This window comes from Convolutriloba macropyga, chromosome 8 (genome assembly GCF_964194025.1).
Source record: "Convolutriloba macropyga chromosome 8, txConMacr16.3, whole genome shotgun sequence".
Classification (NCBI taxonomy): domain Eukaryota; kingdom Metazoa; phylum Xenacoelomorpha; order Acoela; family Convolutidae; genus Convolutriloba; species Convolutriloba macropyga.
In genome coordinates, this window is record NC_134475.1 from 59,096,461 (window position 1) to 59,114,444 (window position 17,984).

The 17,984-nt window shown below is 34.1% G+C and overlaps 1 protein-coding gene across 6 annotated transcripts in view; it reads right to left on the minus strand.

The window, feature by feature from the left end:
* Positions 1–17,984, minus strand: part of LOC142344876 (uncharacterized) — a 187,936-nt gene that overhangs the window by 158,961 nt on the left and 10,991 nt on the right. For 5 of the 6 annotated variants that reach the window (XM_075396915.1, XM_075396914.1, XM_075396913.1 and 2 more), the window contains 5 exons: positions 14,550–14,699; positions 13,136–13,254; positions 10,169–10,436; positions 7,021–7,074; positions 5,805–6,014 (listed from right to left, as the gene is read on the minus strand). In XM_075396915.1, coding sequence (XP_075253030.1) covers positions 5,805–6,014; positions 7,021–7,074; positions 10,169–10,436; positions 13,136–13,254; positions 14,550–14,699 — 801 coding nt within the window. Of the gene's footprint in view, positions 1–5,804; positions 6,015–7,020; positions 7,075–10,168; positions 10,437–13,135; positions 13,255–14,549; positions 14,700–15,286; positions 15,443–17,984 lie in introns of those variants that run through there. The other variant, XM_075396918.1, reaches the window with a different exon arrangement.

Here is a 17,984-nt window from a genome sequence, read left to right on the forward strand (position 1 = left end):
TTAGATGCTTCAACAGCCTTTACAAATGTTGGAGTCGACTATTTTGGCCCTTTCATTGTGAAGATTGGGCGAAGAAATGAAAAGCGATGGTGTTGTCTTTTCACTTGTCTAACTATGAGAGCGGTGCATATAGAAGTGGTACCCAAGTTGGACACAGATAGTTGTCTCAATGCAATAATGAGATTTATTGCCCGAAGAGGCAAACCAAGTACAATCATCAGTGACAACGGAACAAACTTTGTTGGAGCTGAAAGAGAGTTTGCAGAGTATGTTGCGGCATGGAACAAAGAAGGGATCGAAGAACATCTAATTCAACGAGGGATCAGATGGAAGTTCAACCCACCTGCAGCACCACACTTTGGAGGAGTATGGGAGCGGTTGGTGAGAAGTTGCAAGAAAGCAATGTATGCAGTGTTGGGGAACAGATCACTCACAGAGGACGTTCTTTCAACAACGATGTGCATCGTTGAGCAGACTTTGAATGCGAGACCTTTGACTCCAGTCAGTTCAGATGTTAATGACTTAGAAGCATTGACTCCCAATCACTTCTTGCTTGGCAACAGGAGCATTTGCTTACCCTATCTACCATGCGCGGAAGAATTTGTTGATCATCGAAAGCTCTTTCGACAGACACAAGCCTATGCAAATCTCATATGGGACAGATTTCGTAAAGAATATCTGCCAACTCTGAATAATCGGCAAAAATGGCGATCTACGGCGAACGAAACCCTTAAAGAAGGCGATCTCGTTTGGTTGATCGAAGACAGCGATAAGCGTGGATATTACAATCTAGGTCGAGTTAAGGAGACCATCGATTGGTCTGACGGTGTGATTCGATCGGCGATAGTTCGAACGAAGGACGGAGTGTACAAGAGACCAGTAGTGAAGCTCGCCCCAGTACTACCTGGAAAAGATGTTTTCGCGATGGAAAACAGGGCCGGCGATATTGCGGCTGAGCTTAACAACTCAGAAATCAAATTGAATAGCGCTTCAAGGCCATTTCAAGCCTTAAAGCTAGAATAGCGTGACAAGCAAAATTTAATGCTACATTCTAACGAAGCCAAACGGATTTGTTCATTTTGTTCAACATTTATATTTAGCAACTATTATTAGTACACAATCGTCATTCATGAAGTCAAACTATAACTCAAACTCGAACTACCTCAACAACCAGCAAAACAATACTACGACTTAACAGTATTGCATCAGATTCTTTGCGATTGGATTGCGAATCAACCTGTTATTGATACAGAATATTCGACAAAACTTCTACATGGTTAACAAATTTCCCATGACATCAAATTTACACTGAAAAAGTGACGTTATGGAAAAATGTTCATATTCTGTCGACATTATTATCTACAACCAATCAACAGTTGAATTTGACATGTAAATCCACGTGACTAGCAGCATAAAAGGAGCTTGAAAAACTACCAAAAATCAGAAGAAACTTGCAATTTTGGTCATATTAAACTGACATACAGTGCGTATTGAAGCACACTTTCTTGAGCGGTAAATTACTTGTTATCGTGTCTTGTTTCTGTAGATCATATTAGTGATTGTACAGTTTTAACTTTACTTTGACTTGTGAAAAGAGAATTAACTTTGATATTCTCAAAACTTTCTTTCTGAGGAACGAAGTTCCTAAGTAAGAGAAACTTTGTGCAAAGCATAAAGTCAGTTTCTCTTGCTGGCTTTAACGAAGCCTACTCTAGTTCAACATTGGTGTTATTGAAACCAATAGAGAGACTTGTTAACTTTGAATTTAGAAAAATTATTATTATCAAATTTGCAAATGGTAAAACTGCCCGTTTAACAACTGTTAACTGCAGCAGGTTGAAACTTTGCATAGTTATAGCCAGATTATAGGGCTACAATTTGTAGGAACGGGAATTTCAAAATTCGGTTTATAACTTGAGTTATTAACCAAAACTCTAGCAAAATTTGATTGTTTCAATTTGAATTATTTTGTTATTCTGAGAGCAACAAGTTTGTTATTTAGCAAAGCTGAACAATTAGTTATTTGAAATCATTGAGCAACCAGTAATGCAACGGTAATCTACAGTATAGCGGATAATACAGTTCACAAAAGTTAACTGCAAAAACACAATATCCGGACAGATTTGAAACCGCTGAAACGAACTGGGCGGTGTAAAGTTTTCCTTGACTTTGATAGGAGAGCAGCCGTTACAACGAGATCAAATCAATAAATATTTGCTATTCAGCCTGCCATTCAAACAGATGACTTTAATATTTGCTCACAATCTAAACGCAGAAAGTAGTCGCTCCCGCTAATGAGAAAGTTTTTTTAAAGAAAAAGTTGCGATCTAGATAAGCAACCAAATATATCTAGCACAGCATTAATGTAGGTTTTGCTTTGAATGAATTAAAAACTGTCTTTAGTTATATTATTAAATATTTCAGCATATAATCAAAAGTTTTTCATTTTTAGGCAACATTTGCAGATGACTAATTGAAAATAATTAAATGGCGCAAAAGTTTTGTTTAACGTCAGTTTTAAAAATAAGAGAAACATATAGATAAACGAAGATAAGAAAAAGATAATCTAACGAAGATTGAATTCATAATAATCAGATTTTTGAAAATTTGACATTATTTTGCAAAAACTTTGCAAAATTGGCCTTCTGACGTCGAAATTTGCAATTATTTACGAACTTCGCATTATCGAGCAAAAGTTTGGAATTAAAGGAAAATCTGACACTAGGGTAACGCTTCCCAATTCAAATTATTGAAAACAGCCAAGAATAGCCGGACCAAGTTTTTTTTAATTCTTGGACAAAAAATGATACAATCCAGCAAAGTCACCACTTTCTACTGACAAGATCTGCTCATATATTTAAACAACCTTCAATATTGACTTTGTAAAACCAGAACCTTCGAGATGTCTTATTTTTTGTTCCTACTGGTATCAGTGTCATGAGCAGCCTGATGCTTAAAGTATTTTTTGTTGACCGGTTGATACATTATTCACAGAAAGTTATGAATGGCATCGTTGGAAAACCTATCGAAGGTATCTGATTAAAATTATTCACTTTTGCAGTTCTCCGAGAATCGATGTAGGTAAACGTTATGTGAACATAGAGCTTATGTGGCCTATATTTTAATGTTTTTGACCAATCTTCTCAATATAATTCATGTAAATTTCTGCTAAAATTTTATCCCCTTTTTCGGAAGATTTCAAATCAATATTTACCAGCTCAATGAAGCTATTAAGACACTCTCTAGGCAGTTTTTAGAATGCTTTGTAAACTTTGATGTGCTGAAAGAAATGAAGGGCTAGGGATTATCATTCATTGTCATTTGTTTTCAATTTATTCACTCCGCTATTTAATATTTTTAGTACTTCTGGTTGAAATAGTGACCAAATGCACAGTTTCATATTTACTTGAGTTCAGTGTACCTAACATTGTTCAGAAATCGTTACCCGGGTTGCCACTTTTTAGTGTATATCATAATATATTTCCTAGTACGATGCTTGTATAACTACTAACAAATCATACATGGTCTTTTATGATTACCAAGAAATCAAATTTGAACCTAGCATGATTACCAAGGTTCGTACATCTATTTTTCATAAACCATTTTACCATTTATGTTTTGTTATGCAATTTTATTCGGTAAGGGATCACCTATGAGATTCCCCGGCATCACTTTCCCATCCACCAAAAGACCCTAACGTACAATATTGTTTGCAAAATTAGGCACAAAATAAAAGAGTAAGTCCAAATAGATAACTTACATTTTGATATTCTCTGAAGGCAGTTAATACCTATTAATGCTCATTAGGAAGAAATATTTTGAAAAATGTTGCACGTAGTCTCAAATCTGTTTTGTGAATATGTTCAACTTGCAAAATTATTCTTTTAGCCATAAAAAAATTCAAGATGTCCTCTGACTAGTTATACGAGAATTTGTGGACCAGTCAATGCTTTACGTGTCATATATGAGCTTGTATGATTTCCAAGAAATTTCCTCAACTTCAACAGAAAATGAAAATTATACAGTTTTCAGGCTTTGATATTCTTTGTGATCCCTGTATGGTTTCCAGGAAATCATATATGATCTTTGTATGACTACCAAGAGTTCAAATCAATTTATGGGCTAGTATGACAACTAAAAATCATACATCACCTAGTATGACTACTAAGAATTTTGTACTATGAGCAACCCGGGTACATGGTAAAAAAAATTATTTTAATTTCAAAATGTAATATTATTTGCATTGTTTTTTTCGAGAATAGCGTTAAACTTTTGCTTCAAGAAATGTAACCACGACATTGTACAGATCAATTTCAAAAATAAGATCTTTTCAGCTCTTTGAAAGACTTTTGTTAACTTACCTCAGAACAATTGACAGTAGAATGAACATGTGAATCGCAAGTTTATACATTTTCTATGACAAAACGGTGAAAATAATTTCAAAGAATCAAGTGTTTGGAACTTAATTTTTCATATCTTTGAAAAATGTCGTTCCAAATGACGTTCCTTGGCTTTAAATTTTTTCAAGAATTTTTTTCTCGCCATCATCGAATGTAACCAAGTACATAAAAGCTGCATAGATTGTTTCAATTAAACTATTTATATAGAATACAAAAAAAATCAATATAATGAACTATTTTAACTGAATAACAAAATATTTGTTGCAATCATACTTTTGCTCATTTTTGACAAAGCATTGCTTAAAAAAAATTTCCGCAGTGCCTAAAAATTATCGTCAAATACTATAAACAGTACGACGACAGTGCCTGTTGAACAAAACTTGTGTAAGCAAATCAAAAAACATTCGTCAATGACAGGTATACTTCTAGGGGTTTTTAATTATCACGTGATTAACAAATCTATTAATGTACACGCCCAAGACAAGTTTCGCCATAAAAAATGAAAAGAAAACAAATCAGTTCAATCGGAATGAGATGAGTGAAAATTTTCAAAATTCCCCTGCATTTTTCAAATCTACTTTTTTCTCGTAAAATGGAGCTTTTGAGACTTACTATTTGAACATTCTGGCAATGCAAGGCTTTTCCTAATTTTCTCATGATGTTCGGAAGAATAAATACCGTATTTTCGATCTAAATTAGCAAACTGTTTCAGAGCCAGATATCGGAAACTTTAAAAAAATTGATTAGTCTGGAATGTCAGGTCAAAATTTTTTTTGGTTCTGTGCACTTAAAATATAGTTTCATAATTGCAACAACGATTAACAATTGAAACTAATCTATGTTTTAGACTTTTTATCAAGATTTAGACATCTATTTTTGTCTGGAACATTTCTGGAAGTTCATAATTGTCGGTTTCATTTCAAGCCGTAGTGCTATTGGTTTAAATGAGAAATGATAGTGAAATAATTAGAAAACTGCAATGTGAGAAAAAAACGATGTGTGGATATCAGATTTTCTCCACAATTTGCAGTTAAATCAAGTTTAAACATTTTTCTTATAGATTATGAATTAAAACCACATCTTAATTTGTGCTACAAAAGCGAAATTATGTACGCAACATCAGCATTGTTGGTATTCTAAAATTTCACAGAAACTTTAGAATACATATATTTTGTTACAAATTTTTTTTCTGAAATAATTTCCAACTTTTTATCTCTTTTCTAACATATTTTCCACTTTCAGCACTTTTCTCACATAAGGTGCTGATTTTTGTAAGAATTCACCACATTTCTTTCATAGTTTCACTTATTCAGCGAAATTCTTAGACAATTACACGCTTACACCAGCTGACACCTTGATCGGGTGGGAACTTTGGAAAAATCTTTTTAAAGACAAGACACATACGTGGCAGTAGAGAACAATGGGTGATGATGTCGATCCCTTCCCACCCCATGTGGCGGATCTCCCTCCTCCTGATCCAAGAGATGAGTTTGAGGAAAGGAGAGCTCTCTTCTGATTGGCTCCCTCCACTCTCATCAGTTGCAGCTTCCTGATCAGAGACACCAGCTGTTCTATCGACACTGACACATAGTCTGGCCATAAGTTATCCAGCGTCTGCAAACAACTTGAATCATAGTAGCGAAGTACTATTTTTAATATGTCAGAATATTTAAAAATTTGGGATGTCTGAAGTTCTGAGTAGTGTTTTTTTCATATCCAGAAAGTTTTCTTTTTTTCAAACTGGTATAATAAATTCTAGAATGAACCAACTGTGAGCAGGGGATATTATGCGAAAACTCGATTAGGCGACCGAAAATTTTGTGGCCATTAGGTGAAAATTCTCAGCTAAATTTTTGTGGAAATTAGGCGAATAGCAATGAAAACACTTAAAAGATGTTCTTCAAAATCCACCCGATGCCATAAAGTTGCCAATTGTCCCCCCAATAGTCGTCTTCACATGAAATAGCGAGTTGTTAAAAGTTCTTAAAAATGTATCGCTGTTTTCTATGTTGTGCATATCTTTTACGGCCAATAAATTTGATTCTTTCTCTAAAAAAGTAAGAGGAAAAAAATGGCGCTACTTATTAATCGCTTTAATGTAAATAATTTAGAACTACTGGTCGAAAAACGCACAAAAAATTGGGTTACACTACATCGTTAAAACTCAAAATTTGAAAATTCTGGTCATTTTTTAAGCTATTTTTCTGTTAAGTCAGTTGTTATAGCTGCTTAATTGTATAATAATATCAAGCGCATATTCCAGCACCTCCTTTTATTGTTTTAATTGATAATCGCCTAATTTCCACTAAATTTTAATTCAGAATTTTCACTTCATGGCTACAAAAATTTCCTTTCGCCTAATCAAGCTTTCGCGTAATATCCCATTCCCCGAGCTAACTGTAAACATCACCAGCAGGCACTCCTAAAATCTAATTTGAGCAGACAAAAATAAATTCATTTGAACAAAAAAGAGAAATGAGCAACGTGAAATAAATAACATCAATTTTTATTAATGAGCCAATTTCTTCAAACAGAATGGTTTCAAAACCCGCGTGCCCTTTGTCATATACATATAGTAACATATATCTATATTCCATCACACATTTAAAAATATCCTTACCTCAGGAAATCGGGAGGCTAGGAAGGCATTCTTCTTGGCTGATATGTTCACAATCTGAAAAAGAAAACAAACACTTTTCCTAGCAAAGCAACACTGATCACACTAAAAAGAATCGATGAATGAATCGTCAAACTTCAATGTACACGCTCTGCTCATAAAATATATATGGTTTCTCAAGCGAAACTGCTTTTAGCAACAGAAAAATTACCCGGGTCGAGGCTTTGACGAAATATAGTGTATAAACTGCAGTGAATAGCGTTAAAAAATATCTTTTCTCTCAATGCAATTTCAGAGGAGAAAAAATTTTTCGGCTTTCATCGCATTGCTTCAAAAAATCAACGCAGTCACTTCAATGCTTAGATTTTTAGCAATTTTTAGCATTGACCTTTTGATCCTGTGTAAATGTACCCGGCTCCATACGGGAGGGGAAAACACTTTTTAAAGTCCATAATCAGGCAAACGGAGTTCCAAATTCAAACCAATTTTATCGAACAACAGCACTCGCTGAAGTCAAATGTTATAAGGATATTGAAAATTTTTACGCTGCGCTCCTAAAATATTCAATAAAGTGGCCAATAAACGACCAGAGATAATTGATATTATTTGTCGCGATGCCGATTACCCGATAGCATATCTGCCGAAAGCATCTGAATTCGATCTGAACACGCCAACATTCTTATGCATATATCCCAGACAAATTTTGCCACTAAATTAAATTATTATCCAGTTTTAGCTTTTTTGTGTTGTAAACAAAGTTATTACTAATAAAAATCAATTGTGACTTGCAGGAAGGATGAAACACATTTAATTTATTTCATACAATGAAAGTAGTCGTGTTGCACTTGTAAGAGTTGAATGTAAAACGATCATCACAAAGAGTATAAATTTTAAACATAATTCAGCATCCATTAGGCTCAAATTGTGCGAGAGGATTATACATAAATGTTGCAATTTTGAACTGTATATTTTCGAAAGTAATATTTCTAACTACAATGTTTAAAAAACAACTGAATTGAAATCAGAGAAAAGACTTGGGACCACTGCGGAACTCTTCAGCAATTATTGGACAATAGCAAGCCTCCAACTGCTGCAGAATAGCCCATTTTCTCATATTTGAAAAAAAAATGAAAATACAGAAGAATAAAAACAGCATTTAATAGCAAAATAAACATGATAAAAGGAGTTCTTACAATTTTCATTAATTGACAAAAATCTCCTTAGTGAAGCAAAAAGGAAAAGGACAAGAAACTCATACTCATTAGAGAGTTGTATGTACAATATCCCAGACATCAATACAAAAATTTGTCAAGAAAATGATGCTATTAATCCAGCTGAAAATTTTGCCTTAGTAGCGCTGAATTATGATGAAGAGTTCGCAATAATTTCCTCGCAATAGTTTTTTTTGCGGAACTCTAGTTTACACCAAACCAAATCAGATTGAATTGAGTTTTTATGTGTTGTACAATTAAAAATAACTAGCTGGCCCGCAAATAGAATCACAAGAAAATCATTCCGAGGAATAATGTATAAAAGAATTCAAGAGTTCTGTTTCGCACCATCTAAAGGTGCTCGCACCCATGTCCCGCCGCAATTAACAACCATAGGTTTTACCGCTATCGATTCTTAATGTTTGCGCCTATTACCCTATGTACCAGCAATTTTTTGATCAACAAATTTTTTCGCTTTGCTATGTTGCAGGTTTAAGGAGCGCTAAGACTTGTGCAGATAACATGAGCTTCTACAGGGAGGCATAGCTAGTCCCAAAACGCATGTATTACGGTGGGATGCATATCTAAGGAGCATTAAAATATGCGAAGATTAGGAGCTTAAACATGGCGACATAGCATTTGAGTTAGAATTATCGCATAGAAGATAAAGATGACAAAATTGCTGAGAACATTTGAACTAGGTCTAAGTATGTAAAAATTAATATGCATCTTCCCAAAGTAAATAATGCCTCTAGAATTAAGTTAGTTTCTAAAGGATTTTCGTTCTTCTTGCAACTATACTGGTATTTCATGATTTTTAGGTAAATATTCTCCAAGCCATTTAAATTGCGGCAGTTGTAATTAAATTTGTTAGCAATGAAATCAATTTTGAGCAGCGAACTAGGCTGTAACTAATCATCTTAAGTTCGTATAATAAACTTAAGCGTCTTCTAAATTGTAATAGTCACCTCTAATTGAAAAGAACATGACAAAGCGTTATATTTTTAAACTCAATTAAACGGGCATCAATTTTGTGTGACACGCTTATACATTACGGTTGCTCTTTTAAATTTGACCACTATACAACTGCAAAAATTAAGCCAGTCCAAGTCCTGAAATCAATTGTTAGAGAATTGCGCATGTGCGAGTTGATTATGGTACCGGGAAAAGTTGAGACGAAGGAAATCGAGTTGCGCAACAAGCAAAACATACGAAGCGCAACACTAATCAATTAGCAAAAAAAAAAACAGTCCTCCGGCTAGTTTAGAGCACTTATCAAAATTTCTGAAGTACGCACTTAAAAAAATTCTCAACCTAAGTAGTTCATCAAAGAATACAAACGCAGAATTGAGTTCATAATTTCTGATATAATCTGTCGCGGAGAACCAAAAATTAAAATCAGTTTCCAAGAGTTGATAAAAAATACTTAATGGATGCTTTCAAAACATTTGATATAGAGCAGAAATTTGCTCCCAAAATTGGGAATTCTTATTTGTTGCAAAGCCGTTGCAAAGAAAACGCTACGATACAGTTCTGATATTTTATCGAATTTTGAATTGAGATTTGAATTTTTGAGGAACAGTTGAAAACGAAATTTGTAACTCCATTAATGACTTAATCTTGGACAAAAAATATGCCGTGAAAAACATAATTAAACAGCAGCGCATTTTTCTACTGCACTACCTAAAATGAACTCAGAATAATCAGGACTTTTACTCTTGAACTGAAGTAGAAAAGTTTGGATGTTAATATTAATTTTGATGCAAAAAATCTTCACTTTTGTACTCTTCTTAACGTACTGCTTTTAGAGGACCACACTATTGTTAGAGTACCATGAGAACTATGTACCTTGACTAGATGTGGGCTGACTTCAAACTGAACAAAATAAGGAAAAACCAGTATAATTTAATTAGAACTAAAAAAATTATAAAATGACGTACCCTGACATTAGATGACTTCCTCTGCAGAATCTGAGCAGCATTGGTTAAGAACTCCTTCTGCTGTTTGGCACTTTGTCCGTGGGGATGCCACAACACCATCAAGTCATGAGTCACAAACGTCAACTCACCAGGACCACCGGACTCCGATGCGGACGATGAGGTGTGGACTGCAGGGGTCTTGCGGACTCTGGTTCTGCCACCATCTGGGGAATCTGTCACTACTGTGCTACTGCTGTCCACCTTGCCAAGTCGCGATTCGAGGGTGTTGCTGATTAAAATAGAAAAATTTTGTATGCTTAATTTATTTCCTTTTCGGCACTTTTTAAGTGTTTTGGACAACCGGACTTAATACCAAGTCAATATCAGTACTGGACCAGCCTCAATGCAAGTATTATATCAGTGCGGATACAGAACTATGATCCTATGACAAGACTTGCAGAATGGTAAAAATTGCATTTAACTGATATAGACTTGGTCAAGTCCGGACTACCCGGTAAGAGGGGACTAGAAAAAACTGGGAGAGGGGCAAAATGGATACTATATTTATTAAATCTATTTCTATCTATCCGAGGGCAGAAGGAAAAGCTGGTGAAAATAGCCCCATTTTGGAACCCTACTTATCTTAAGTGCATTACTATTTTGCTGCAATTATTTAACCCTTCTTTCAAATTTATTTGCGTGTCAAGAACTTTATGCGATACCCTGTCTTTTCTTGTTAAGTCTACTTTGGTCAATCGATATCATTTCCGGAGAGTAAAAGAGGTATAATTGAAAACTTGATGAAAAACACGTTCAATCGCTGAAGACATTTTTGCTTGCTCGAAAAAAATTAGGCTTAAATTCTTCAAAAATGTTCACTTTCCTTGCCTTTCGCTCAAATTGTGAATAATTTCGACTGTAAACGTTTTTTTTCTATGTTTCCATTTTGGATATGCGGATGCTTGCAGAGTAGAAATTTAAAAAATCATTTCGTTTTACCTGTTTTTGATGAAAAGTAACACGAAAAATTACATGAGGTTTTATAAGACAAAAAGTCCAAAAAATCTGCTGAAAGCAAATTGTAGTCGAAATTTAATCCAAGTAATCATCAAAGTAATCAAGTAATCATCCAAGTAATCATAATTGCAAGCATCAAAATACGCGACCAGCAAAATTCAAGCCATGTTAGGCTTCCAATACTTTATTTTGGAAGAAAAATTTGAATACTGCAAGAGAAGGCCAAAAATTGTTACAAAATTTATCAGTTTCCGTAAGTTCTCTCAATCGAAACACTATTTTACAATATAATTACATTAATCAATTGGTAACTATATAAACTTTACAGCTTTAAAAATAAAAGTTAGGTGTCGCTTTAAATCGCAAATAACGCGATAAAACTGAACAATGACCAAAATATTAATCAAATCGAAATTAATCATGAAAAAGAGCAAGAACAATATTCAAACGCAAAAATTCGTATTTTACCAAAACCAAGCACTAAGAATATCCGCAGAAAAAAAGTGTTGTTCAAAACTTGTAAAAGTGAAGCTAGCAAAACCTCAGTGCCATATGCTAAATAAAATAAATTCCAAATAAAAAAAAACCTTAATTGCAAAACAGAAACATTCAGAAAAACCAAAATGTTCAAAATATTGTAAAAAATTTTCACTGAATTTTAAAGAGCTATAGCCAAAAACAATTCAATTAGCAACAAAACGAAACTAAAAACACCGATGGTGAACCAAAACACTTTTTATGGTAAACAAAGTCGAAGTACAAACAAAAAAATTAGAAAACTTTGACAAAACCGCAGAAATCGGATTAGTATGTGTACTATTTTATAAAAACAAAAACACACGTCAAAAAACGGCATTCAATTTAGGAATCATCAAAAGACCTTGACATATTTACTAATTTGGTAAGAAAAAAGTTCGCTCAAAGAACCAAAAATGAAGAAATTAATGAAAAAAAGACAAAAGAATTGACATAAAAAATGAGAAATTTGGATATCCTTTTCAGATATCGACAAAAAATATCGATTTCAGATAGATGCATATTCATGCGGCAATGCTCAAAGTTTACTTTTCAAAAAACCAAGTTCCAATTTTAAAAAAATTGGATCAAATTGACAAAAACACGGCTAAAAACTCATCTATATGCGCCAATCTCTCATAAACTCATAAAGTCAAAAAGTCGTTCACTGAACGCAGCGCATGAACAAAAACTTCTCTCGCTCAGAAAAAGTTAGTTCACACGGCAATTTCACTCTTTTTCACTATTAGGTCAAATCGTATTGAACAAATAGTACTTCCGGTTACAAAAAGGACTTAAGAAAACCAATACTCCTCTTCGAGTCGTAAAACAAGACAGCGCCTCAATACAATTCAAATTCTTTGAATTGTAAAAATTTTTTACGCTATGAAAAAGAAACATTTCCTAAATTTACTCGTTTACACACTGGTAGTGGTTTGTACAGCTTAATGAGAAGTTCGACTATCCATTACAATCATATGCAACATAAAATTAGAAAATTGTCAAGCATAGATGGCCGCAATCTACTCATGGGAACCCGTGTCGAAACTACTCCCCTGATTACACCCCAATAAAACGATGTAAGATTAGGGGGTAATCAGGGGCAATGGGGGTGATCGGGTGAATTTTTAAACTTTACCCCCTAGAAAACACCCCCCAAAAAGATGTAAGATTAGGGGTAATTTTAGCGGGTAAAACGATGTAAGACTAGAGGGGTAATCGGGGGATTTTACCCCAACAGTCCCACATTTCCAATTTCTCGGAAAAATTAAAGAGTTTTGTAGACTTCCATTGCTCCAAGTTCTATGTTTTTTTTTGTCTAATACTCAGTTATTATGTTTAATACTCAGTCCACAAAAAAGTTCAGGTGTTAATTTAGTAATCAAAGAATTACTTAAGTGATAATACCGAGTTAGTTCACTTCATGATTGAACAGGGGAGAATATATAAACCAACGTGTTGGAGACATCTCCCGCGAGAGTGTCCGAGTGTTGTCTGTTATGGTAACTGTTACTCCCTCCACTACTCTTCCTCATCTTCACTCCAGCTGAACACGCCAATGCATAGTCCACCAGCTGAAACAACATCCATCACACTCCACTGTCATTACTAACATATTAAGAAATTTCAACATATAAAATATTACATAGAAATATGCAGTTAAGGAGAAATATATCACAACAGGCGGTGAGGTGAAACTAAAAATAAGTTCAACAAAAATTACTGGGGGATTGATGGGGGCAACGATGGTGTATGTATGTGTGTCTGTGTGTGTTTGTGTGGGCGTGTTTGGGGGGGTCCTTAGCTGCAGAGGGTCACGTCCTTACGGCCTGAAAGATGTGCAGGGGTGGGGATTTGGGGAGGGGGGTTCAAACTTTAAAAATCGTCCTTCATACCATTAGTATACGCCTCCAAAACAGTTTCTGTGAACCGCATACACGGAGACTATTGGGCTGAAAGTCAAATGGGTCAGACGAAAAATCGGTCGAGAAAAAAATCGCAAAAAAATGCCACAGGCGTAATACAATTGCTACAAACTTTGCTTGAGAGCAATTAATTACCACCATACAAGTACAATACCAATGATTTTGTTTTTTGCCTGGATTGATATCTTGTAAGATTCTTGCAAGTATTGAATCAGCTTGCAAGATTCTTGCAAGTCTTAAATTCCCTCATCACAAGGGTTACAATGTCATCTGCATGACGTTAAAGCATCGTCCAATAAAGTTATTTTGAAGTTGCCTTTTAATATGCTATGTCAGTTTGCAACATCCAAGTTCCGAAAAGTTAGGAGATTGAGAGTAGGCCATTTTGAGTTCTAATATCTAAGGAAGGCTAGTTTTTCTTTGCAGACGGTTTTTTGTCTGAAATTTGGTCGTTGTAGAAGATGGGTTTTAACAGACCAAATCAAGTTTTTAAAGCGCTCATTCGTACATATTCTAAGATGAGAGAGGTTTATTAAAAGTAGTGAAAATGAACTAATGAGATAAGAACACAAGCAATTATTATTATGCATAGACATAGCATCGATTCGTACCGGGAAAATACGTTATCGGGAAATCCTCTATTCACGCTTGTGCTGAAAAGGGATTGGGTTGGATAATATCTACTTAACAGCTTCGGAACAATTAGCAAAAATGAACCAATAAAGAAACAGTCACAATGAGTTTTCAAACCTTCAATTTTGACAAATGGCGGTCAACAAGCCGTTTAAATATTCAAATAAAAATTGCCCAAACTGAACAAGTTCTCCCAAACAATTGGGCCATCATAATGGGCCAAATAATGGGGAAAGTAGCCCAATCCCCAAGAAAATCAGTGGGTGGGGGAGGGGGTTAAACGTCAATATGAGATCTAATGTACATTGTACCTGAGAGCTGGAGGAGCTGCGTCTATTGTGGTGATTCCTCCCACAGCACCCACTAATTCCACCTCCTCCACTTCCACCTCCACCAGATGACTTACTGCTTCCTCCGGCTACACTGCTCTTGCTGCTTCCACCTCGGCTGAATCGATTCCGCTAAACCGTTCATGTCTTTTTAAGTTTTTTTAAGCTTCACATGTATTACGTATCATCTTATAATTATATAAACTCTTTTTCTAGAACTTTTCAACAGCGATTATTTCAGCTAAGCTAAAATATTGTGCGGTAGGCGTGAAGCCACTATAAAGGCTTATTACACGTTTCGCTAGATTTAAAAAACAACTTTTATGTACTAGCTATTAAGTAAATGACCATTTATGATGCCTAAAATCAATTAAATTGCTTTAGATTTCTGCTAATAAGGGAGATTAACGACTTTTTTCATTTGATAAACTACAACTGCTATTTTTCAGTTATTATATGTATATATATATATATATATATATATATATATATATATATATATATATATATATATGTATATATATATATATATATTTAAATAATTGGGGCAGGCCAGAGACCTAGCGTCGGCTAAAAAAAACCTTTTTTATCGTGCAATCGTGAGGTTTTCAGCTGAAATTTAATATGCGAAATCATATTTTTTTTCAAATAGACGCGTGTTTCTAAAGATCGATTGAATTGATAAAGATGTATAATAAAAAAGATAAAAAATTGCTTACATGATATACTCGCGCGGAAAACAGCAGGCTAGAATATTAACTGCAGCAAAGACCTAATTAGGAGACTTGATGCATATAATGGTCACTTCTTTACCACAAATACCACGATGACTTAGGGCTGCTAAAAAAACTAGCCCACGTGCAACTGAAGTTAACTGACTCACTGATTTTGAGAGAATCACCAGATATAATGTTGATAAATAGCATTATAGTACAATTATCTCACACTACTCTAACACAAACACCTCTTTTTTGAAATACACGGTACATTTTGAAATTTAGAAAAAAAATCGTCGGACTCGTACTTGAAAAAATGCCAGATGCCATATGAAGCAATTAGAATTGTTGGATATTTACCGTTTGTGCGCTCCCCAGTACATTATGCGCCCCAAGTTATAGAGCGCGTGTTATTACATAATAAATCATTATGCAAAAATATGGCACTTGCGTCTGGGGTATGCAAATAAAATGCACCCTCTAAGCTGGGGGGGGGGGCACAAACGGAAAAGATCCGAATTGTACTATCATATGTCAACTTGCATGTTTTAGTTGTTCTTAGTAGTTCTCTGTGCTTTTACTTGAACGAAATTGAATCCATTTTACCAACTGTCATAGTCCTGATATATAAGAAAACTGTAGGAACCATTTTCTCAAACTGAAATACGTAATTGTTCTACTGGTTTTTCTCGTTTCTTGAACGAACTATTACATGTGGTAGTATTTGTTTTTTTTAAAAATTTTTAAGAGATAGAGAAATTTAAAGAAGCATTGAATTCTGTCGATTTCGGCGGTCACTTACGCTAAATCCAAACCTCACATTTGATTTGAGAAATCATTGGATTTAAAGCTTCCCCAGTTGATCAAGTACTGCATGCGTGAAATCAGGACAACAAAGAGTCTAGACTTTTATTTTAAAAGCTATTTTTCTTTTCCGCTTGATTGTTCGTTGTGCATCATGATCTTTTGAGCTCTCAAACTTTAAATTTAAGCTCTTGACAGGCATACAGTTTATTGTTTATTTCAGGTAATTGAAAATGCGAAGCAGTCACTAGTATATTTTTGCTTCCATTACGAAAAAAATATCTCAAATCAAGAGGTTTGGGAACAAAAGAAAACTATAAATCTATTGTAAATAACGGCGCAAGTTCACGCTACACCTTTTAACGGTACATGCCAGTTTTAGTTATGTTAATTATGACACTAAAAATTGTAAATTGATTTTATAGTGGTAATTCAAATATGAAACAAGAAAAAAATAACATCATAGAACGAAAAAAGTTTTCAACGATTATATTAATGAATTATTAACTTAAATTCACCTCGATTCTCAAATGATCAAATGAGATGGTATCATACTGCATAATCAATCTATATGCTCTCATATGAGATTTAATAGAAATTATGTCGGAATCTTTCAACGATGTCAGTTCACAAAAATAACAAAGAATACATTTTTTGTGAAGCGAAATTTTTTCTTTCTGTTACCGCGTAATAATTCCCAAAACCATGTTGCTCATGTTATTAAAGGTTTAGTCTGACTGTTATTCAAATGAATCATGTCGCGTAAAAGCGTCAAAAAACAAGTTGAGGAAAAATACGAGGAAAAAAGATATCCGTTCTTCTTCGTTCTTCTCAACTGATTAATTTTTCTTTTAAACATACTTTCTCCAATTAATCTAAATTTGAGTGAGCCGTAAAACTTCTCAACACTTGAACCATGCGGCGCGAGTTAGTTGATATACAGAAACGTCACTTTTTCGATTAGAAAAATTTCAAAACTTTAAGTTTTTCTCCGATTTGTAACGTTCACATTGAAAAGAAAATCATTGTCTGGATTGCGTTGAACTGAATGAAATTCAAAACTGTGTGTTTAAAGGACAAATGAAAAAATAACCTCGGAATTAATTTTTTGCTAAAAAAACACTTTAATAGTTTTTCATTTCATTATAACCGTTAACAACAAATTTTCAACTGATGCTTTTTAAAATTGAAGTTTCTGTAAAAATGTGTTTACTATTATAAAATAATTGATAGCGCAATCGGTTTTTCATCAGATAGAACTTACACTAACATAGCGGTTCGAATTGTTCTTTTTCTCGAAGTGAAAAAGTCGTACTCAGAATTCCTACGGTAAAAAGCTTCAATTTGAGTTTCAAAAAATTGATGGTCAAAAGAGGTTTTCATCTCGCGCGAACCGTCTTGTTCATTTCAATGTTTGATTGTTTGCTTTAATATGACTTTTCAAATCAAACACTTTTTTAAAATTGAAGTTTGTGTCGAGCTTCAAATGCGTAATTGTAAAAAAACAGCAAGTTTTTGTTCATGTTTTGAGACATTTGTGAGACATATTATTTGAGTCATTAGCATTTTTTAGACATTATGTTTGACAGAGCTTTCAGTTACTTTGAAAAGATAGCTTGGTGATTCTATGCTGTTAAAAAAGTTTTTTTTTTCAAATGACAACCACAAAATATTAAAACTATTTCTTGTCGAGGTCATCACTCTCAATGAAATTTATAGTTCTTATTTCAAAATAGAAAATTGAACAGCTAAAGGGATGATTTGTCCATGCTGATATTTATTCGAACAAAAGATAGATCACAAAGGAGCACACTATTCATTTTTTTATTTTATATGTTCTCCCAAATATGCAAAAAAGTTTTAAACAATTGCCACTTTTCACATATTTTTGTATAAT